At 41.6% G+C, this 24199-nt stretch overlaps 1 protein-coding gene across 2 annotated transcripts in view; it reads right to left on the bottom strand.

Annotated features, from left to right (window-relative positions):
* Positions 1 to 1572: 1572 nt before the first annotated feature.
* The window catches only part of SORCS2 (sortilin related VPS10 domain containing receptor 2), a 639263-nt gene continuing 616636 nt past the window's right edge, over positions 1573 to 24199 (bottom strand). Inside the window, exons 23-27 of one of the 2 annotated variants that reach the window (XM_075569815.1) lie at positions 24077 to 24176; positions 20857 to 20959; positions 5755 to 5912; positions 2275 to 2354; positions 1573 to 1969 (exon numbers count right to left, since the gene is read on the bottom strand). In XM_075569815.1, coding sequence (XP_075425930.1) covers positions 1946 to 1969; positions 2275 to 2354; positions 5755 to 5912; positions 20857 to 20959; positions 24077 to 24176 — 465 coding nt within the window. In that variant the 3' untranslated portion in view covers positions 1573 to 1945. The remainder of the gene's footprint in view (positions 1970 to 2274; positions 2355 to 5754; positions 5913 to 20856; positions 20960 to 24076; positions 24177 to 24199) is intronic. The other variant, XM_075569821.1, reaches the window with a different exon arrangement.

Raw genomic sequence — 24199 nt, 5'->3', positions numbered from 1 at the left:
ATAAAACATTTCAAAATATGAATTGAAAGGCTGATTTGAGGCAAAGTATTACATGGGATATCTTGTGAAAACAGATTATTTGTTTCAAGATAAACTGGAAAGATGAATGTAACGGAACCAGTAACCTTAAGTATTTCTACGGTATTTATTTAGTATTAACATTGCATGTCACTGTTACTCGTTGTATATATAAATGTATATTCACACATCACTTACTGAGTAATACTGTTCTGTTAAATAAACAAAAATATTGTCAGGTACGCTGTTGGAATGTTGTGGAAAATATCTACCTCATTGTTTTGCAGGTGTATATGACATTAAGCCTATAGAGCAGACCATCAATACATACTGTACTACTCAAGTGCTGCATTAAATGACAATTGTTGACTGAGTTAGATAGACCATAGTGCTTGTTTTACTAGGGTGCCACTGGATGTGAATCCTTTGGGTAAGCAAGATCCCAAGTATGAAACTTAAGATTCATTCTTTTTTTAACCTCTTTCCATACATTACTATTTAATGGTGCTGTCCCCCTTAGGACTAGAATGTACCAATGGTAGTGACATGTTTGAGGAGTTAAATGTAGGTGATTCAAATATTTTTTGTTTGTTTGTTTTTTTACAAAAATCATACAGTTAAAAGTATTTTATAATATTTCTTTAAGTTACTTTATAAACAGGGTAAGCTAAGACCCAGGAGCAGTTTGATTCACCTAGTTGCTCAATTTATGGGATATTACTACTGTAGGTGCTGAATGGGACATAGCACAGATAAAGCCCCCTCTCATATCCCTGCTTAGCTTTACTGCACCCCTAACACAGACAGCATTGGGTAGATGTTGAGTAAACATGTGAATGACAGAGACCCTCCCACTCAACGGCTCCAGGGAAAAGAACATTCTTATTCTAAAAAGAAACCAAAACCACCAAATGTTTGCTTTATGTACGGAATGATGACTTTTGTTTAAGGAAGACAATTATATGGTCATGTTGTTTTCAAAATGTTGTTTAAAAAAACCCCCAAAACAAACAGGGATTGCACCGTTAACATCCATGTGCTGGTCTAAGAGTTGGCATCATGTCTACTAGCATTTGTAAGACAGTGAGTAAAAGTTGTGTTTCGAATACTGTACATACTGTAACTACTTGGTGGAAGATGCTTGTGAAATGGATAATACACTTTGTGCAATTATGAAAGAATGAAACAGTGTTTCAATGTTTAAACACAAACATCATATTGGAGCTTCCATTCTATAAAAAAAACTGAAAGGAAGAGGAGGCTTAAACATGTTGTAATTGGAAGGCATGCCGTCTGGGGCCGCGGCAATTTTTGCCCAAAATCGATTGTGGGTAGGAATTACCAATACGTTAGGCAAGGCCATTTGTACATATTACAACAGGTATAATTATTTAGGGATGTTTTTTCAGAACACAGCTGTAATTCACAGCATAAATTCAGAAATTACCCCTCAAAGTGGTGAAAAATTAATTATTCTAATGAAACCGTAGAATATATATATATATATATATATATATATATATATATATATATATATATATATATATATATATATATAATCATCTTTCTAGATAAAGAAACCATAAATGTCATAAACAGAATAAACACAGTAGGAGTAGAATATAGAAAAGTGTGTCTTGGGTTACAAATTTGCTACCATTTGAATATGAATAGTAACAATTGTCTGTAGTCTATTGTATGAAAACAAGTCTTTAAACATTTAGGTGTACTATTCTTCGTCCATAGTAACAGACACGTATGTCCTCAATGGCTGGGAACAACTTCTCCACTTCCTTTTACAGTCCATTTTGAAATCTGCCGACTTCCCGGGGAATAATAAAACAATATAGAGAAGAGTCTGTAACTTTTGTCACAAGCTGTAAACATCAGCTAACCAGGTAACTGTGCATCTCTCTGGAATTGATGCTCAAAACCACGCCTGGGTGATTACCTAATAATACAAAAAGAAGACAATTATTATACTTATAAGTTTTCATTATATTTTCTTCATTATACACTGGAAAAAAAGGGTGGTTTACAACAACAAAAAAAGTACATATAAAAAAGGTGCAGTAACAACATCACAATTGCTGCGTCTGTGCATTGATCCATGGCTAAACATGGATGGTTAGGTGAATTCGCAGGGGTTGCTATAACAGTGGCAGGGTGCATTGGGTGTTTCTTGTGCAATAACAGTGCAGATATTCTTGTGGGATAGAGGTATGGGAGTAGACATCCATCCAGCATGCCACTGACCTGCGACTGGACATTGGCAGGCATCGACAATAAGGGAACCTTGTAGCTGTTCAAGTTTCCACCTCTCCCAGAGAGTGTCACTGCAAGGCAATGTAGTGGAGAAATCCCAAGGTTGGGCCGTAATGAAACAGGCAAAATAAAGTATATGGAAAACAAAATAGAAGATGAGTGAGCCTGAAAGCTCCCTAATGTGGATGCTCAAATGGTATGACAAAAAGTATTGAGAGAAAAGGGGGGGGGGGGTGTAGACTATGGATTTCATGTTCTTCTCACTTTATAAAAATCATTAATAAACTACACTGGCAAATACCAAAAAATATTGATTATATATGATATCTTCTTTCAACAATACAAAAGCAGAGAGTAATCTTTGGCCCCTATTCATTATGTGGTGAAGCCATCTTACCCTTGTTTAGAACGATTTCAGCTCCATTCATTTGAGCATAAGGGGCTTTTTTATATTTTCTGATGACTTCAATAGGAAATTTCAGGCCAAAACGGCTAGATCAACCGGCGGATATACTGTAGACTAAGCCCCTAAATATTTGCGATCAAGCAGAAGACACGCTGCACAGCATACTAAATAGGAGCATGTGTTGCCAAATTTCAAAATCAATTTTAGAAATAGAGATTATTCTTCTAACAGGGTCAGTCATAGCTACTAATTACATTATGACTAAATGCAAAAAGAAACTGGGAATAAGTAGAACAAAGAAATAAAACTGAAACAATGCAAAGCAAAGTAATGTAGCTGTCCCTAGGGTTTCAAGCAAAGGTATCTTCCTGCATTTAAAAACATTTGAAGTAGCTGAAGAAGAAATGTAGGCAATATTTTCATATTTCTATGAATGTTTATCTTAAAATAACTTTATTTCAGACTCTGGTATTTGTTGGTTGTTGGTGGTTGCTAACATGATTCTAATAATTTAAATAACATTTATTTTATCATTAGGTAATGTAATTTATACCTTTAAAGATATAAAGGTATACAACTGTAGGCATACTAACACACATACAGATGTAGCACGATGGTTGGTCATGTACTCCCGCTGTGTTAATCCTACTGGGCTGCATCAGTCTGGAAGAGCTGCACAGTGAGAGTAGACAGAATCAATTCCTCTCTCTCTGCGCATCTCTAACAGGCGATCGCGTGGCTTTTATTTTAATAACATATTATTGAAGCAGGGGCTGAACCTCAACCTTATGGTAGGCCTAACCACCCACCTTGGGGCAACTAACCCATTAACCCACCCCTCTACCCCCAACTAAACAGGTACTTTGGTTTAACCCCTTCATTACCTTAGTGGATAGCCCCTAAGGTAATGAAGCTGCTTTTGTTTTATTAAATAGTATTTAAGCAGGGGATCTCCAGAGCTGAACCGCATTCATTAAACCCTGGACTCCCCTGCGTCCCAAGTTACAGGCCCCAGTATGGAGTTCCGGTATCTCCATGCATGTTTAATTCTCCTGTGTCATGTGACAGGAACATTTAAACGCACAGGAGATACTGGCACCTCATACCGGGTCTGTAACTCGGGAAGCAGGGGGTTCTCGGAGCTGAAATGAATGTGGCTCAGCTCAGGAGAGATTTAAAATAAAAATAAAGCAGGCACAATCGCCTGTTAGAGGTGCGCAGAGAGAGGGATTGATTCTATCTACTCTCGATGCGCATCTCTTAGAGACTGATGCGGCCCGGTAGGATTCACATAGTGGGAGTCCCATTCAGAAGCAGGGACTCCTGCTGTGTTAAACCTTATGGGCCATTCCCCCCTTCCAAGCACTGTAACGCGGATGCTCGACTTGTGCACCACGGTTCATCAGCACATGTCTTGCAGCTGCTGATAGATAGAAGATGCTACATATTTCTCTCTCTCTCTCTCATCTCTCTCATCTATATCTCATATATCTCTATCTCATATCTATCCTTTTCACTGCCGGAGGTCTGGCGACACCACAGCACCACTAGACTGTTGACATTTGAGACCATGTGATTACTGGAGTTACAATTGTGCGGCTGACACTACCCCATAACTGATAAAAATGGAAGTTAAGGGGGATCCTCTTCCATTTTGATCAGGCAGACGGCTGGGATGGAGCAGTCAGACGATCATTTTATAGAAAACAAGCATTTTCCCGATGATGTACCTGGTAATTTACATCACTTAAACCACTGGCATTCGTGGGTCAATGCCATGCAAAGTATGTAATTAGGGCGGGAAAAGGATATTTAGGTATCTTTGCTTTGTAGTATGCACCAGAAGCAATTTCAAGAAGGCACCTGTTTTATAGGCACGACTAAATATGTGCAACTTGCTGCATGTAACGTTGTATAACTTAGTCTGGCAAAGGACGTTCAAAGTAATTGGATTAAAAAAAAAACCTCAAACTGATCATCAGAATCCTTTGTGTCCGCAGTGGTTAACCCAATGTAAGAACAAAAGATGAAGCAGGCACACGGACTTAAGCAGAGTGCTTTAATGTCCCAAGGTATCCGATGTTTTGGCTGTGCAATACAGCCGTTTACAAGGTAAGGTTTACAAGGAAAGGGCTGTATTGCACAGCCGAAACGTCGGATACCTTGGGACATTAAAGCACTCTGCTTAAGTTCGTGTGACTGCTTCATCTTTTGTTCGTGACTGTTACTGGGACCTTATGATCACCCTGAACGCGGTGCACCAGCAGATAAGTACCCCACATTCTACTCTACTTCTAGTGAGTGCATGCATTATTCCTACTAACCCAATGTAAGAAGCAGGTATTAGGAATGGCAATTTGTTTCATACAGTATGAATGAGCACTAGAGATCGGAGGAATGTTTTTTCACAGTTACCCACAATACCTTTACATTGTACGTTGTATATGGCTGTAATGCATAAATACAGAAAACCTCACTGGTTGTATCTTGTTAAATGTTAATGACAGAACCAATGGCAAGGCACATCATTTCTACGGGAGTACTGTAAGAACTGATAACTGCAGAATGGATAAATCAATATGAACATAAATTACCTCTATAATTCAACTGCCTAAAAACTGGTAAAACATGGGGGTATAAACTACTGAAACAAAACATTACAATGTGTATCTGTTACTGTATTTGTCTGTTGCAGATTTCAGTAATTTACAGCACAAGGATATATAGAGAAAACATTGCGCGTATTAAAACATACAGTATATCCACTCAACACTGGAACCACCATGGGGAAACTGTGTAAAGTGTGTGGATGAACTGTAGAATATTTGTCTTCATATTACAGTACCTTGTTTTGAAGACATTTTTTGAATTTTTTTTTAACATACCATAAATTAAATATGTCTAAATGTTGTACTCATTAAAAAAAAATCTCAAAATAACAGAAAAAGACCAACTATTTACAGAGAATACATTTTGTAATGCTGAGATAGCACAGGATCCATTGAAGTGGATAATATTACATAAACAAGTATATAATGATGAAACCAACTAGTCACTGAAATTACCTCTTGCATTTCCTAGAGTTTGTGTGTCCAAGTCATCATCAATAAACTCCTCTCCCTGGATGATATTTTGGGTGTCCTCACTGTGATTCACCGGACTTGTCATCTCCTGCTCCTTTTCATTATGCATCTGGGCGTATACATTTCTTCCTGGCATTTTCCTGAATAATGTGCATAAAAACAATATTAAAAATATACGTAGATGGTAGGGTGGGGCTAGGTCCTCACTTCGCCCTAATGTAACACTCCCCATCTTGTAAGTTAGTGGTCGCTGTGGTGTCCGCTTCCCTTTGGCACACTTCGGTTGAGCTGCAGGGGGTCGGGGTTGGCTATTTATATTTTCCCCCCTTCTCCCTTTTTATTCTGTATCCTATAAAACTCATTAAAGTTTGTGAACCCCAATAATAATGAAGGAAATTCCATAGTGTTTCCATGATATGATTCCATAGTGTTTCCTACTTGAATCAAAACCAGTCTTTTCTTAAATATCCAATAGGGTTTATATTAACCAATTTCATGTTTTTTCAAAGAAAATGATGTATGAATTTGACAAACAATGAGTAATTAAGAGTCAGAGTATGTGAAAAAAGTAAGTAAACCCTGATTTTATCAGCTAAATTAAAGGAGCTAATTATAATCAGGTGTTTAAGTAATTAAATAGATCTTCAGGTGTGAACCCTATATAAAGATCAGAAACTTTGGGATTTTGGTCTTCATCATACAGGTGTGTGGAAACACGTCATGCCACGATCAAAAGATATCTCTGAGGACCTCAGAAAAGCAGTTATTAATGCTCATCAGCCTAGAAAGGGTTACAAAACCATTTCTGTCCGATAGATGGAGAAAGTTCCAGACCACAGTCATTCTACCCAGGAGTGGTCGTCCTACCAAAATTTTGGCTTTCTTTTTGTTAAATAAATCATGACACGGTGTAATATGTCATGTGTTGTTGTTCATCTGAGGTTGTATTTACCTAATTTTTAGACCTGCTAAGGAACAGATGATTGTTATTATGTCCTGATATGTAAAATCACAGAATTCAAAGAGGGTGTACTTTCTTTTTCATACAACTGTGTATATATATATATATATATATATATAGTGGTTGACAAATCACCAAAAAATCTACTCGCCACACAAAAAAATCTACTCGCCACCTAGTATCAAACGTGTGCTGCTTGGGCCAATATTTACTCGCCCGGGGGTTAAATCCACTCGCCCGGGGCGAGCAAATGTATAGGTTTGTCAAACACTGTTTAATATATATATATGGGTCCAGTAGATTTTATATCTATATCAGACATATACAGACATACAGTATACAGTACATATTCATGTGCAGGAACAGCGCCACATGTAAATGTAAGTGAGGTGGCTCTTCAAACAGTTATAACACTGAAGTGGGCGTGCTATGTAAGAGAAAACCTGTATTATTTATGGTTCACTGTATTCAACCTTATGGAAATAGAATGGGCACCTCTCCTTTCGGTCCTAATACGTAGTTACAATAAATTGATGACCTTGTAGAGAATTTTGAATCTGCGGAAACACATGTATATCGATGTACTTATTAAGTGTACTATTTCCAAATCATTGTAACATACACCATTGATTCCTAAACTCTCATAAATCAGTCCAGTCTTCCTTGTTCCCTTAGATATTCTTTCCACTGAATTGGTTGCTTGGATCTCTACTCATGTTAGAATTCAGAATATTGTGGAATGTTCAACTAGGAACTCTTTGAATGTCTATGGTGGAACTTGTGCCTATATTTGGAATATGGCATTTAGCCTCTGTTAGGAATTTGTATCTAGGGATACGTCACTTTGAATGGTTTTAAGATTTTTGTCTATACCCGTCAGTGATAACCATCATAAATAGTTTACTGGGCCACTATAAATGAGAATGTTTGGCAATATATTACACGTGTATAATGTGTAGGATATTTCCACCCCCTTGTTTTTCATTGGGGAACAATAGAAATACTTGAGTTATATGTTTAAAAAAATCATATAGTTCCAGTCATTATTGTTGGAATTATAAGAAAATATATCTATAAGTGTTAGTGACCTTTAAGTGTAGTAGTAAAAAAACTACAATTCTATTACTTTAACAGAAAAATAGGACAATGCATCACCCTAACTGTATATTTTAATAACTTATTACAGTGCAACTGCAGGTGATGCCTATTTCTACAATGTTCACAAAAAATAAGTTTGTTATAAAAAAAGACAATATTTGCATAATGCAGCTACTCTATAGGTGTGTTATTCAAATTCCTTCCTGGAGAAAAGTTGCATACCATGTACAGAACTTACAGATAAAGCCAGAGTTATTGCACCGCCCATAACGCAGCATTTTGCAGATTTTACATAGTATTCAATGCAGTGATAACGCAGAATATGACTGAATATCCAACGATAATGCTAAAGTGGATGAAATAACTTTTGTATCTATATGTACTGATATAGTCAGGCTTACTATAAGTGGAGTGACAAAACGCTGTGCAATATAGCCCATTTTATGCACATGTAACAGTGTTTCCCCCACCCTCTGGGAGATCACGCTACTACTAGCTGTGTTGTGCTGATTACCTGCTGGTCCACAGGATGTTGAGCTTTCCGCCGTTGTCATTGGGGAAGACTGGACAGGCTTCTGGGGTAAATTACTGATCTTTATCTCACAAGGTACAGCGCCTCTATCTGCTGCAGGCTCCAGGGATGTGGAGACAATCTCTGCAAGAGAACTTACTTCCACTCCCCCAGATAGATTGCACACCAGGTAGGAGTATAGTTAACTGGAACACTTTATTGTCTCTCTGTATACACAGCAACACAACTTGTATCTGCTTCAGCACAGTCAAATAGGTCTCCAACCTCAGGATGGTCCCTGGACATCCACCCCAGGCCAAGGGCACCCAGGGCAGTCCTAGCTCTTCCCTGACTCCCTAATAGAGTCAGGGGAAAAGTATCACTCCTTATTCCCCAAGGGACAGCACGTGCCAATACCCAGCACATCCATGTGTGGTACCTGTATCTCTCAAGGGTATAGACACTACCTAAATAGGTGTACAGCCCCTTAAGTACCAGGGGAGGGGGAAGGCCCGAGGTCTGAGCCCAGGATTGGGCAGAACACAGGCCTTAGCCCGCCCCCTCCCTGTCACTCAAGGCAGTAGCCTGCACTGTTACCAGGACTTGCATGTCAGGGAAGGCAGACTGGTAGCCAAACCAGACATGGCTACACTCTCCCTCTGGTGGAAAATCCAATGTCCTTACTTGGAACCAAATTTGGAGTACCGTCCTTCCGCTGTTAACCTGGAACAACACACAACATTACAACCAACAGCATTTGGTATACAGTTGATATATCAGCTAGACATATGTAATCACATACATTTCGCTGTTCAATAGCAGTGACACCAGTCACTCGCAACATGGAGAACCTTGCTATCCCCTAGTAGTAGTGGTATGGGTCAGGCTTCTTAACAAGTGTACCCATTATGTTGGGTACTGTCACTGAGAACACACTCTTATGGTGCCATCCGAACAGGTACTCTACCCTGCCCATGTATATAGAGCGCCCCACATTCCATACCCTCATAAGGTTTAGAATTCTATCTTCAGTATGGTAGATGGAATTCCTACACTTAGTGGTTAGATAATCTCTGATAACATCCTCCAGCTACTGCTCCCTGTTCTCCTTTATCTCTCCTATGATAGGTTCAGGGACGTAAGGGTATTCAAACCCATGGGATAGTCTAAATCTTTGGACTATTAAACGTTAAGCCCGGCTGATTTTAGTGAGCTTATGGCCCTCAGCCTGTCCTGGTAATACCCAGAACAGTGGTTCTTGAGCAGGCTGCTCGTAGAAATTGAGCACTAGCCCCTTGTGCTGTACATTAACCAATCTGATCTCCTGTTCCCTCCTCCTAATGGCCTCGGCAGTCACCTCTGGGGGAACTCCCATTCTGCCCAAAAATGGTCTACTAGAACCCCATTAATAAGCAGGAACCTAGTCCTGTGCATGTACGGGACATACCACTGGAACATGGGGTCCCACCACAGCAGTGTTTTCAGTACAGGCCCAGCCCGTGCTGACTCAGATTTGGAGGGGACCTTTGATGATACCCCTGAAGTCTCCGATTTGCAGGAAACCGTGGACTTGCCCCCAAAAGAAACTACACTTTCGGCAGTCTATTCCTCCTCGGAATAAACATCAAAGTCCCAATCCCTCCAAATTCTGAGAGGGTTTCTGTGTCTTCTTGTGGCTACAGTCCCGTCTCTTACAGTCCTTGGACCTCACAAGCATTTGTGAGGAAGCAATAATGGCAGGAGCTAGGGCCTTAAGTTTCTTAATGCCTTGGTCAGAGTCCACTGTCTTGGCCCTTCCCTTACCGGTCACAGCATGTACCACCGGATTGTCTGGGCCTGCAGGTTTCTTGAAACCCCATCCCATCACGTGGTCCTGATACTTGTCCATATCGGTTTCAGATAAGGCTGTACTCACCGGAGCGGGCATCGGCCGCTCCTCGTCTGCCCCCTCAATGATGATGTCATCGTTGGTGTCAGGTCTCGCAGCATCAGTACAGTATAGAGATCCAAGTCCCACACTGGAAGTGAGTCGACATCCGGTATCCAGCAAAGAGTTTTGCAGTCCTCCGCGTAGGAGAAGGCACAAGGCGGTACTTCCTCGCCGGAATCCTCCATCGGGTCTTGCAAGAGTGAGGTGGAGAACTCTCACCGCTCCGCTGACTTGCTGAAACCCCTGGACTCACAGGATACACCGCAGGAACATCTGCCAAGCCACTGGGAGTCGCCATATCTGGGACACTCCTCCGCCGCTCAGGCCGCACCATCGCTTGGCGTAATTTCATTATGGGTCCCAGACTCCACCATCGCTCAGTACCGCAGGTAATATTTTCCTTCACAGCGTCGATAGGTGGACATGCCCATGGGCGCATCACCACAGATATTCGACTGCCGCTTCCGTCGGATGAGGGCAGAGAAACCTCCACGGGGGAAAGGTACCGGAGCGTCTCACTGTCGTCAGTGGCTATCAGCAGACAGCATTCCAGCTCTTGCACCACCAACAGCAAGGGGCCCCACCTCTCCCTGGGCAGTCACCTTACCCGGTTTGTCTTGGGTTGGTTCCAGATCAGGAGCACACAGGCCCAGTGGAACCTCCACTCCCGTAGTAGTTGTATTGGCCGCACTTGTCTGCGTGTACGCCGAATCTCTAGCCGTGAAGGCCATAGGCTGTATCAGCGCTGGCTTGAGGAAGGATGTCCCACATCTAGGACAGGTAGCGGTCAGGCTAACATCCCCACCAGGGAAGTCGCATCTCTGGCATATGCATTTCAGGTAGTGCTTGCTGCCCACCTCCACCACCAGGAAGCCTCTGGGCAACCGGTAATGTGAGAAGTTGCAGCTGGCCATGATCAACTCTGGCTGGGTAAGTAAGGACAAGAGCACTAGTGTTGTAGTTCCTTGCTCCTAGCTGGCTCCAAAGAACTGAGGGTGCGGTGCCCGCATCCGGCTCTACCCTCAGTATAGACAGTCTCTTTGGATTGGTTGTTACAGTGACCCTCCCTCTGGGGGAGACAAGAGTAGGGGCACACTATAGTAGGACGTAACTCTGGCTGCATGCCAGACCACTCACAGCAGGTGGCCGCGGCTCCAGCTTTTGCACTGAGCCCTTGCAGAACTTTGCAAGGAAAAAGCATGCAACTCTTTTGCAAACTGTACATGCTGTCTTCAGTTTCGACGGGAACTGCCATTTTGTGTAGCTCAGTCCATGAGGTCAATTCCCCTGCAAGGGAATCACCATTTTGAGCAGAATAAAATGTATTACTGTGCAATCTCCTTGACTTTGACAGGCACCTGCTCTCTTGGAACTGCTGCAACACATGGTAGCTAACTAGCTGAGCATCAATATACCCCAGGCTAGGCAAAACTCCTTCCAGCATGCTGTACACGATGACAGTCCATTATGAGTACTCCTGTGCCTTCCTGTGCATCAACGACTAGTAGTACCGTGGTAGCTCCTCCAGCAGAGGTTCACAGTACCCACGGATCAGGCACCCCTCCTCTGACACTACCTAGGGGTACCTTACTCCACCCTGCTTAAGGGTTATATACTGTACACTACTACTAAGACCAGGACTGTAATTTTCTATATGACAATGAGTCTAAATGATGTACCTTTAATGTGGTACCAGGTGGAGCACTAAGCCGATGTCTAGGAGTACTACTGACTGTATACTTTCATATAAATAACATCATGATACATAATGCAGCTTATCTAAGATATACTAAGGGTTAATTCGATCAGAAGAGTGTTAACTAATCGAGTGGTCAATTAGACACACCAGCACTTACTAGGATGTGAAGTGCAGATACACTTTAACATAGGTTTAAGTGCAACAATAGTATCCTTCAGTCAGTTACTTCTCCTGATCTAGCTACAATTTGGATCATATGTTCCCTTTTGCTCCTAAGGACATTCAATTGTTTCTATTATTCCTGTAAACTGATTTCACCATAAACAACCCTCACAGTGATTGTGTTTTCAGACGAGTTTATTTATTTCATACCAGATCTGATTTTTTTTTAAATGTATATTATATTTCATTTAACACCTTATTGCCTACCATATTTTAAAATCTAATTATAATAAAGTTACGTTTTTAATTATTAACAAACATTTCTTCAGATATTTACTTTGGTGCGCCGGAGCTTTCTCTCAAGTGCCTTGCTGCACTTACCCTTTATAATGATAATAACAGTACAGAAATTGTGATATATCTTCAGAAATACAAGTGTCATGGTAGCTTACTGTAAACGAAGTAAGCTAGTGACAGACACCTCAAACCATCCTGTTTAAATTGAACTCACACTCAATGCTATTTTATTCAGTGTTTCAGAGACCTGCTTCCGAGCAAACACAATATATTGTACTGTACATTATTCCTCTTAAGCCATTGGTATGATCAGGATTTTTAGAAATGTCATCCCTAGTCTTGACCAGAACCACTTCACTAATTAAATTCCTATAGTATGTTACATATATTGTTTCCTCTTTCCTGTTAGGGATAAAATGGAATTCCTTCATATTATGTCTTCAAATAGGAATTTTAAAGGTTAAAATAAAACCTAATTTTTTTTTTTAATTGTCATCACCTCTTGGATGTTTCATACATTAACCAGCATAAGTAGCTGTGCTGTTCTATGTCAATTGACTCCTCTTACACCTGTAGCCCACCTACAGGCTAGAAATAAAAGAAGAATCCTGAGGTCCAAGAACAGTAGGTGTAGTCTGGGCAGCATGTACAATCTGGAACTTTGTTACACCGTAACTATACCCCACTGTATTTTTCATCTACAAATATACACAATCCTCTATATTAAAATGCCATCACTAAAAATGCATAATATACTGTACATCTTACTGTAAGAATAGGAGTAATTCACCCCAGCAAATATAATAATTATATAATAGACATAAATCAAAACCATAAAGATTATTGTATTAATTCTTAACGTGTTATTTATTAAGAATTATGTATAACTCGTTAATGGGAAAAATATAACTATGATTGAGTAATAGTAAAAACTGCTAATGGAATAAAATGTTATGAAGTCAAACAAATACATCTAATGTACAAGTATAGAAGTTCTCTTTTTAGTGTGCACACTAATACAATGGACAGGCTCAATATTATAGTCACTTTTATGTAACTTGTATAGTGTATACATTTGATAGTGGTGGTATTGATTCTTTAAGAATTTCCATCTGAGTGAGTAATGAGACTAGTATCTGAGTATAATAGTTACTCAAATCAAGGGGTGGGAAAGAGGGGAAGGGGAAAGGGGAAAGGGAGGCTCCCGCGTCAGCAAAAGTGTAGATAGTATGTAGATCAAGTAAACCACAGACTGGTGCAATAGAGGATAGATACTATAGTTACAACATAAACAGACAAAAAAGTTCCTCCTTGAATGCACTCAGAAAGGTAAATCAGAGTGATATGGTTGATACAATTAAAAACCTTTTAATCACAAATATATAGTAAAACCATATTGTATAGAGGGGGATGGTAAAAATAATCCAAGACCAATCCCTACTGACAGACCAAAAGAATCTTCCTAAATAAATATACGGAAGATAGTGAAAATGACAATACACCACCTAGATGTGGGCTCAAGGACTGCAAAAAATCACCAATATATAACTTCAGACTTGAAAACCTGTCCTGTTTACAGAGATTCTTTTATAAAAAAAATCAACAAACCTGAATATATAGTATGTTGATACTAGATCTGAAGGGGTGGTAGATTGACAGTCGGTTAGGTCATAAAATATGTCCCTAAAAGAATATACATAGACCACAAGAAGCGTAGGTGTATGTCAGCTCCAGAACAAGGTGAAGTCAACGAAAATGTGAAAAGTAATACATACAACATAAAGTGAATACAAAACCACATACAAAGCCAGTAACTGCGTGGCTTGATAATATTGAGCTCTGCGTAGGGCAAGCACAAAGTGTGCTCTGCTAATGCCCTGAGGCACGGTTCTGTGACCGTATCCAGTTATAGCCTCAGAAATATAACTGACAATATAGCACAGAGGTCACTGAATGGAGTCTCTGCCAGATTGAAAACCAGAGTTTGCAGTCCTTGAGCCCACATCTAGGTGGTGTATTGTCATTTTCACTATCTTCCGTATATTTATTTTGGAAGATTCTTTTGGTCTGTCAGTAGGGATTGGTCTTGGATTATTTTTACCATCCCCCTCTATACAATATGGTTTTACTATATATTTGTGATTAAAAGGTTTTTAATTGTATCAACTATATCACCCTGATTTACCTTCCTGAGTGCATTCAAGGAGGAACTTTTTTGTCTGTTTATGTTATAATAGTTACTCTCAGGTCCCGTGGCTCAGTTTCTGTTACATTGTTCTTGCCTTTCCCTCGGTAGCTTCTTCTTTTAGTTAAGGGAGAGGGAAAAGAACGGAGCACTATCTCCAGTGCTGTAAAAAACAGCCAATAAACCACAGGGTATGCGTTCCCAAAATGAAGCTATTTAATGGGTCAAAAAATCAGTAACAAAGCACACCAACGCGTTTCAGACCTTAATGGTCCTTTATCAAGGTGAATACACAATTTCTAAAAAGAGTGTGATTTATACTTACCCCAAAGCCGCGCGGACCAGTTGCGAAGACTTCCGGGTGCGTCACGTGTCACGGGTGCTGACCCCGCGACCTGCGACGTCATCCTGTCGGCTGCTGCAGTGGGGGTGCATAGCTGCACCAGGCGCGTGACGTCACTACGCATAGGCTCGTGCGGGGGGAGCATGGCGTCTGTGTAACTGTCCACAAGAACTGCCAGTGCTCCTCCTCCCTCGGCCTGGATGTTACAGTGCGTGTGACGTCACCACGTCGCGCGCGCGACGTAAGCACGTCACAATGCCTCCCATTGCTAGGCAACTAGGTCAACTCGGCTCTGGGGAGGCACAAATCAATAGAAAAAACTTTATTGACATAAACAATGACACTCTCCAAATAACAGTGAAAATAAAAACAAGAAAAGATAATAAAAAAATGATTAAAACATAATGGTAATTTTTTAAAAACAACATATCATGAAAGCAATTGATCAATACATGATCAATCCATGATTGAATGACAACCTTGGAGAATATAATTTCAATTCGATCTTAATGAATTTGTGTAATGTTTGTAGTATTGGTATCAGAAACTTTTATGGATAATAGTATGTCTTAACATAAACAACTTAATGTTACCATAGTACAGGTAAGTTCTGAACCTATGAGGGAATGAGACTGAATTTGGGATTGCAAACCAGTTACATAGCGAATGATTATTTAGATACACATATAGAGATGAAATCTTTTAGGGCTATATATCCTATATTGTATATGTAATAACGCTATCCAGGGTTTGTAACCAACTGAGCTACATAATCTGTGCACGTGCTGCTAACAAATATTAAAACACAAAATATATTTGAAAGAGGGGTACGACTCTAGTGGGCAAACAGAACTTAAGTATCGAATAGAAGAGAACCTATATCCCAGTCTGAATTTAGACCATACGGGATACGGGTTTGAAGAGTGAATATCCAGTAAAGCTCTCTTCTATTCAAAATACTCAATCTGTTGCCCCCTCTAATTGGGTTCGGCACATGCTCAATGCCCATGAAGGACATGTTGGTAGAATCGCCCATGCTACAATTACTAAAATGTTGGGATACAGGATGGTTAATATCTTTTTTTATAATCAACCTTAGGTGTTCAAGGATACGAACTTTGAGATTTCTTATAGTCCTTCCTATATATTGTTTACCGCACCCGCAGCTTAACAAATACACCACATAAGTGGTATCGCAATTGATAAATGAATTTATGTGATATTTTTTACCTGTTTGTTTAGAACAAAAATCTGTCTTGCTATTCATGTGTTTACATATCTTACATTTGGAGCAAACGTAACTGCCCTTAGGTAATTTAACCGTTGGAATCTTGGTGGATACAAATAGGCTGCTAGAGACATGGTTGGCAATAGTTTTGGCCTTCCTGAAGACTATTCGTGGTCCCTCCTCGTAGATGGATTGTAGCATCGGATCTGCTGCTAAGACCCAACAATGTTTCTTAACTATAGCTTTGATCTTATTGGCTTGGTTATTGTGTTGTAAAACAAGAATCGGGGAGTTTGGGTATGTTTTTGATTTCTTGTGGACCCTGTCCAATAGATTGGACCTTTCCATGTTAACAACCTCTGTAAAAGCTTTGTTTAAATCCTTTATCTGGTAACCCCTGGCTTCAAACCTCTGCATCAGATCCTGGGATTGTTTGATGAAGTCATCGTGATTGGTACAAATTCTTCTCAGTCTAATGAGTTGACTTTTTGGTATGCTTTTAATCAACGTTTTTAATCAAAATCACATAAATTCATTTATCAATTGCGATACCACTTATGTGGTGTATTTGTTAAGCTGCGGGTGCGGTAAACAATATATAGGAAGGACTATAAGAAATCTCAAAGTTCGTATCCTTGAACACCTAAGGTTGATTATAAAAAAAGATATTAACCATCCTGTATCCCAACATTTTAGTAATTGTAGCATGGGCGATTCTACCAACATGTCCTTCATGGGCATTGAGCATGTGCCGAACCCAATTAGAGGGGGCAACAGATTGAGTATTTTGAATAGAAGAGAGCTTTACTGGATATTCACTCTTCAAACCCGTATCCCGTATGGTCTAAATTCAGACTGGGATATAGGTTCTCTTCTATTCGATACTTAAGTTCTGTTTGCCCACTAGAGTCGTACCCCTCTTTCAAATATATTTTGTGTTTTAATATTTGTTAGCAGCACGTGCACAGATTATGTAGCTCAGTTGGTTACAAACCCTGGATAGCGTTATTACATATACAATATAGGATATATAGCCCTAAAAGATTTCATCTCTATATGTGTATCTAAATAATTATTCGCTATGTAACTGGTTTGCAATCCCAAATTCAGTCTCATTCCCTCATAGGTTCAGAACTTACCTGTACTATGGTAACATTAAGTTGTTTATGTTAAGACATACTATTATCCATAAAAGTTTCTGATACCAATACTACAAACATTACACAAATTCATTAAGATCGAATTGAAATTATATTCTCCAAGGTTGTCACTCAATCATGGATTGATCATGTATTGATCAATTGCTTTCATGATATGTTGTTTTTAAAAAATTACCATTATGTTTTAATCATTTTTTTATTATCTTTTCTTGTTTTTATTTTCACTGTTATTTGGAGAGTGTCATTGTTTATGTCAATAAAGTTTTTTCTATTGATTTGTGCCTCCCCAGAGCCGAGTTGACCTAGTTGCCTAGCAATGGGAGGCATTGTGACGTGCTTACGTTGCGCGCGCGACGTGGTGACGTCACACGCACTGTAACATCCAGGCCGAGGGAGGAGGAGCACTGGCAGTTCTTGTGGACAGTTACACAGACGCCATGCTCCCCCCGCACGAGCCTATGCGTAGTGATGTCACGCGCCTGGTGCAGCTATGCACCCCCACTGCAGCAGCCGACGGGATGACGTCGCAGGTCGCGGGGTCAGCACCCGTGACACGTGACGCACCCGGAAGTCTTCGCAACTGGTCCGCGCGGCTTTGGGGTAAGTATAAATCACACTCTTTTTAGAAATTGTGTATTCACCTTGATAAAGGACCATTAAGGTCTGAAACGCGTTGGTGTGCTTTGTTACCGATTTTTTGACCCATTAAATAGCTTCATTTTGGGAACGCATACCCTGTGGTTTATTGGCTGTTTTTTACAGCACTGGAGATAGTGCTCCGTTCTTTTCCCTCTCCCTTTCTGTGAAGATTTCTACAACGGAGGCACATTCAACCTGGAGGTGCTGGATATCTACAAGGACTTTCTCTTCATCGTGGAATCTGCTTTCCCAAGTGAGTCCATTCCAGGTTTGCCTCAATCAATATCCAGGGATCATCAACTGGTAACTATCCTTACCTCATTGCCTTGTGGGATAGCCTATTACCTGATCCAATAGGACAAATATATATGAACAGGTTGTCTTCCAATTTATTGCACATTTTTTTCAAACTACACAATTGTCTTGAGAGCATCACACATTTTTTCTTCTGTTCTTTTAGTTAAGATCTATATTAGGTGTTCTTTTTTCATTTTTATACAGTTATATTCCAATTTGTCCTTACACTGTTTCTTGCTTTCTACTCTTTGTATGATTTGTAACTCAGTTACTTTAATGTATTTTTCAGTAAGTCTTTTTTCTCCTCTTTCTCAGTCTTTGCTGTATATTTCAGTTATTTCTCTTTCAGTTTTCTTTTTATCACGCCGTACTTTTTGCTGTCCTCCAGCTAGACCCTTACATCCCCAGAACGATATGTTTATATGCATTAAACCCCATGCAACATAATCTATCCAGAAGACAAGCATGTAAGGCACCAGCTTGCCAGGTGCCTATGTATTTTCAAGGGAATGGACCATAACGTGTCTTCTTCCAGCCTTAAAGGTGGCATTTGGCATTACACTGCTTAGTAAATATGGTCTTGTACGTTTATATGAAAACACTCACACTAAAACTAATATGGACCTGGGAGTGACCCCAGGGCCGCCAACAGAAATCATGGGGCCCAGGACAAATGAAAGGAGCAGCCCCCAACCCATACCGCACCTACCACAACCCAACATTTTTTTTTAGCGCACAACTTTCACTTAACTGTCTTCTTGTTATTGTAATACGGAAACATACATTACAATGCAATCAGTTTATTTTAATATTTTCAACAAAAGACAAAGATACCCAATGCTACATCCAATGTGACAAAGGCCTGGGGGACTCAGTATGGGCCTGGGAGGGGGAGGGGGTTTAAATACGGGCCTGGGGGTGGGGGGGGGGTTAAGTATGGGCTTGGGGGTGGGGGGGGGGGGGGGGGGTTAAGTATGGACCTAGGGGTGGGGGGGTTAATATAAGCCTGGGGGGTAAAGTACAGTATGGATTACAGTAACTCTCTTCAACCAGTCCACGTGGGGACCTTCGATCAGTCACCAAGGGGGCTTTCAATCGGCCCATGGGTGGAGGCTTCAACCAGCCCCTGGGGGGCCTTCGATCGGCTCATGCTTTAACCGGCCTGGGGAGCCTTCAACCAGCCAGCGCTTCAATTGGCCGGGGGGAGGGGGGTGTGGAGCCTTCAACCGGCCGGAGGGGGGTCCTTCAATTGGCAGGTGGTGGGGCTGGTTCGGAGGGAAGATGGAAGGCACATGGGGGGCCTGCAGCATGCTGTACTGGGCGAGGCAGCATAGGAGGAACCGGAAAGGTGGTGGGGGGTTGGATGCCTGCCCAGAGCCAGAGGCTCAGTTAGGGCCTGTTGATGGGGGGGTTGGTAGTTGTTGAATATGGGGGGATAATACCTCGGGTATAACATATAGGGGGGCCCAGCCTATACCCGTGGTGGCCGATAGTAGGGCCGGGGGGTGTTGGGTGATCCACTATGTTAGGGCCCGGTGGGATGCTTTGGAGGGGGGAGGGAAGGTACATGGGGGCCTGCTGTACCGGGCGGCAGCGGAGGAGAAACCGGGAAGGTAGGGCCGGGGGCTGATGACTCGGGTATTGCACGTGGAGGCCCCTGCAGCCTGTACCCGTGGTTGCCAGTAGCAGGGCCCAGAGGGGGGTTCACATCCCACACTTGTACCTCACACCCCCTCCTTGTATCTCACCCCCCCATTTGTATCTCGGTCCTCACATCACCTCCTCCGCTGCACATCACAAGCGCGCCTTCTGTGCAGTGCCTACAAGCCGCCGAACTTCCGGGGCGGGGCCTGCATGGGGGGCCATGACAGCAGTGGAGAGAGGCATCTGCTGCTGTGGGGGAGGAATTCTGGGGCCCGGCAACCGGACACGGAGCGGCACCGGGACAACTGCCTCAGCTCTACCCCCCTTTAAGCAGCACTGACGGCCGCTGACAGTATCACGTAATCGGCAGCAGGGCCTGGGCCTCCTGACTCACCGGGCCCGGGACACCAACCCCGGCAGACTCCCCCTGTTGGCGGCCCTGAGTGACCCTCCTAATTATATCCCAGAAAATATGAAGGTTCCTTTGCTTGGTTTCAGTTGCCCACATTTAGACAAAATCAATTAATTTTTAATACTAACCTTAGTACCTACCATTTTTTTTTATCATCTGCATACAAATCCCAGCATGATTTTTTTCTTTTACAAATTGAAATAGAATTGCAACGTTATTCTCTGGTCTCACAGCTCAACAACATGTACCTCTCCAATAGCCCTTACCCCTGGAGATTGTACAAGGGTTCCTAATTTAATAGCATGTGAGGTTGCCACTGAGGTGACTAATTGCAGACACCACTAACATAAGAGTTCATGTTGAGCGGAGTCAAGTAATTTCTCTGAATCATGGATATGTCAGTGACTCGGAATGCGTAACCCCTATGATAACAAAAGTATACCTTCGTATTATGTATGCAAAATCATTTAACGTCTTCTATTAATCCTAATTACATGAATGATTTGAATTTAACTTGCCTTTTGAACTTATAAAGGATGAAAGCTCCAACTACGACAAGGCAGATGGCAAAGATAATCACTATAGCCCAGTATCCTCCTGCTCCTCCAATCCTCTGGGAGTCTGAAATGACAAATACACTGGTTAGTTTAATGGCTGCTTGAACAGGGCAGCATCTGCTCCAATTTTATTCATTTTCACTCACTAATCTTGAGGAATTAATTCACTCATAACCCATCCAGTTTGATATACTGTACAATAAGAGTTGTGGCTTTTCAATTGAATGCTCATCTGAGATCTACAGATAATAATACTATGTGCCAACCAAGTGGTTGTATTTTGGAAGAATGTTGGGGTCTCTCTGCAGAAAGAAATTGCTGTATGTTTTACTTTATACTGGTGCACAGTAGTTGGCAGGTCTCTGAGAGTGGTCCTTTAACTGCATTGCTGATTGATCATTAGTTTAGCTTGGGACATTCCAGCCACAATAATCACCATGTTCCAGCGCTGTTTAACTTTATTTTTGATTGTTATCCATTGATTGTGATTATTGAAGAAGGACACAAGGAGTTGACACTGGGGTTTGAACCAGGTAGGTTCGCCTGCTTCAAAGGCAGTGACATTACCACCAAGCTACTCCTTCATAAAAAAGGAATTGTTTTGACAGGAGACAAAGTAAAAAAAGCTGAAGAAAAACAGGTTTATCCAGAATAAACGCACGTGTTTTGGAATTGTCCTTCTATTTCAGAATTCTGCACTCCTGTGAACTTCTCCCTTACGCAGTTGGTGCTTGGTGACAGTCAGGAGAAAGTTCTAAAATTATTTTGCGAAAGGCTCAACTGGGACCTTTTTCTATAGGAGAATCAGCTGGATGCACATGCTAGCTCCCTCCTGTATTCTTCTGAACAACAAAATAATGTGATCAGGAAGACAATCAACAAAGGGCCCAAATAAGTGTGAGAATCCAAAGGCACCACAGACTACCAAAAAACAGTAGTAGTATCGTCTTTGTTAAACATTTTGATACTTGCTTATGTTGCCAGGTACTCCCTGGGTTACTAAACTTCTCTGCCTAACACATAAGTCCCGGTACCAGCGCAGGCAGTGTTAGGGTTAATACTTGCCCTTGCTGCAGTAAACAACTCCCTAGTAGTGACAGGGGGTGGGGGGTGGGCCCAAGGCCTAGGTATTGCCCATTTCCAGGGCTAAGACCTGGGACCCTCCCCTGGTAACAAAAAGGGGTTGCAGCCTAAATGTAGTTGTTTTCTCTATCCTCTCCCCTCTGGGGGAGGAAGATGTGTCTGTGTGCTGAGCCAGAGATCTGGTTTTCAGGCCTTTCATCCCACAGGGGAGTAGAAGCATCTACCCCTTACTCCACCTGGGAGTATGGGAGTTAAGGATAAACTTCTGGGGCCTCAAGCTCCTTGGATTGGTTCCAGGGACAAGAAGATGTATGCTGTATGCTGTATACTGAATAAATACCACCAGTTATATACCGCTAAGGTAATGAAGGGGTTTACCCCTCCCACCACCCATCCAGTAGGTATAAACACCCATCAAGGGCCAAATGCCAACTTTAACCATCCCCGCTACCCACAATAAACATTCAAAAACACAACAACCCTACTACCCACCTCCTCTACCAACAACAACCCCCCCCCCCCCAACACATACAGTACAGTAATGGGCAAATTACTATTATCCAGATATGTACAAAGCCTCAACTACACATCAATAAAACTATTCTAACACCAAAACAGCAAATGAATAAAAATTATCTTATACCAAAATATAATTAAATACACACCTAACCAACAATCATGCCCATATTATATGGGTATGATGTACCACTGTGCCAATCAATGGTTAGAGGGTGGGTATAGTGGCCCTTGGATGGGTGGTTAGGACTCCCGGGTGGGTAGCGAGGGAGGGTGTGTTAACCCTTAATTACTATAGCGGTTATTAATCGCTAAGATGATTAAGGGGTTAGGGGCCATTAGATTGTATTTTTTCTTTTACTCTTGCTGCCATGGAGGACAAGGACCTGGAGTATGCTGATGAGGATGCCCTTCATGATGACAGGGGAAAGTAGAAGTTTTATTTACTTTATTTCTGCTGGCTGGCTAGTGTTTGATTTAGAATGGGCAAGTGAAAGGTGTAGAAGCACCAAGGATGCATGTATAGGCCTACCGGGGGGGGTAGCAGGACTGGTTAACCCCTTCATTACCATAGCGGTTCCCACCGCTATGGTAGGGAAGGGGTTAACTCCTCCCGAAACCTTCCCGGCAGGCCTAACCACCCAACCCGAGGCTTCTGCCCCCTTTATTCCCCCTCATCTGACCCCAAAAAACAGTCGATTGAAGTTGAACCCCTTCATTGCCTTAGCGGCTAGCCGCTAAGGTAATGATGCTGTTTTAATAAAAATGTTAATACTAGTTTACGTGAGCAGGGGTCTCCGGAGCAGAACTGCATTGATTTCAGGTCTGGGGACCCCCTGCTTCCTGAGATAAAGGCCCCATTGTTGGGTGCCGGTATCTCCTATGCATTTAAATGTCTCGCGTCACGTGACCAGGACATTTAAATGCATAGGAGATACCAGCACCCCATAACGGAGCCTGTATCTTGGAAAGCAGGGGGTCCCCGGACCTGAAATCAACGCGGTTCTGCTTCGGAGACCCCCTGCTCACGTACACTAGTATTACACTTTTTATTTAAACCGTGCGATCGCTGGCGAGATATGCATCTGGCCCGCCCATTTTGCTGCAGATTCACGTGTTACAACTTTTGAGAGAGGCACATTTCATATCGCTGCTCCTCACCAGTTTTGGGCATTTAGCCATCATCGGTCTTCAGAGTCTTTCTGATACCGTGATAACTGCACTGACAAAACTGGCGGCGTAACAGGCCCAGCGACATGTTTTATGACGGCTACTAGAAAAGGCCCCTTAGTGTTCAGGCAAATCTACAATACAAAAATGTTTCAAAACCACAAATAAAAGACACATATTTTTTTTAGAAGTAAAACACCAGTGAAAGTGCCCACTTTTAGAACTGAGGGGCTTATTCTACATCCACCAAAGTGGCCGATCAAGATGTTTTTTGGCAGCAATTCCCCATTGACTTCAATTGGGAATTTCTTCAGAAAATAGCCGGATCTGCTGCTGCTGCTGAATATAGAATTAGCCCCTAAGTACAATATTATATATCATTATTGTTCTACAAACTGTGAAAATGAATTACCTGATCCTGAGTCACGTAGCGTCACTAAAACCCAAAATCCACCTCTCAGGAAAAAACTGATGTTGTGCGCATTTAGTGCTTGTTTTATTACCGCTATTCTCTGAAATACAAAAACAGAGCAAT

Source organism: Ascaphus truei, chromosome 1, assembly GCF_040206685.1.
Source record: "Ascaphus truei isolate aAscTru1 chromosome 1, aAscTru1.hap1, whole genome shotgun sequence".
Lineage (NCBI taxonomy): Eukaryota > Metazoa > Chordata > Amphibia > Anura > Ascaphidae > Ascaphus > Ascaphus truei.
This window is presented reverse-complemented; position numbering and strand designations above follow the sequence as displayed.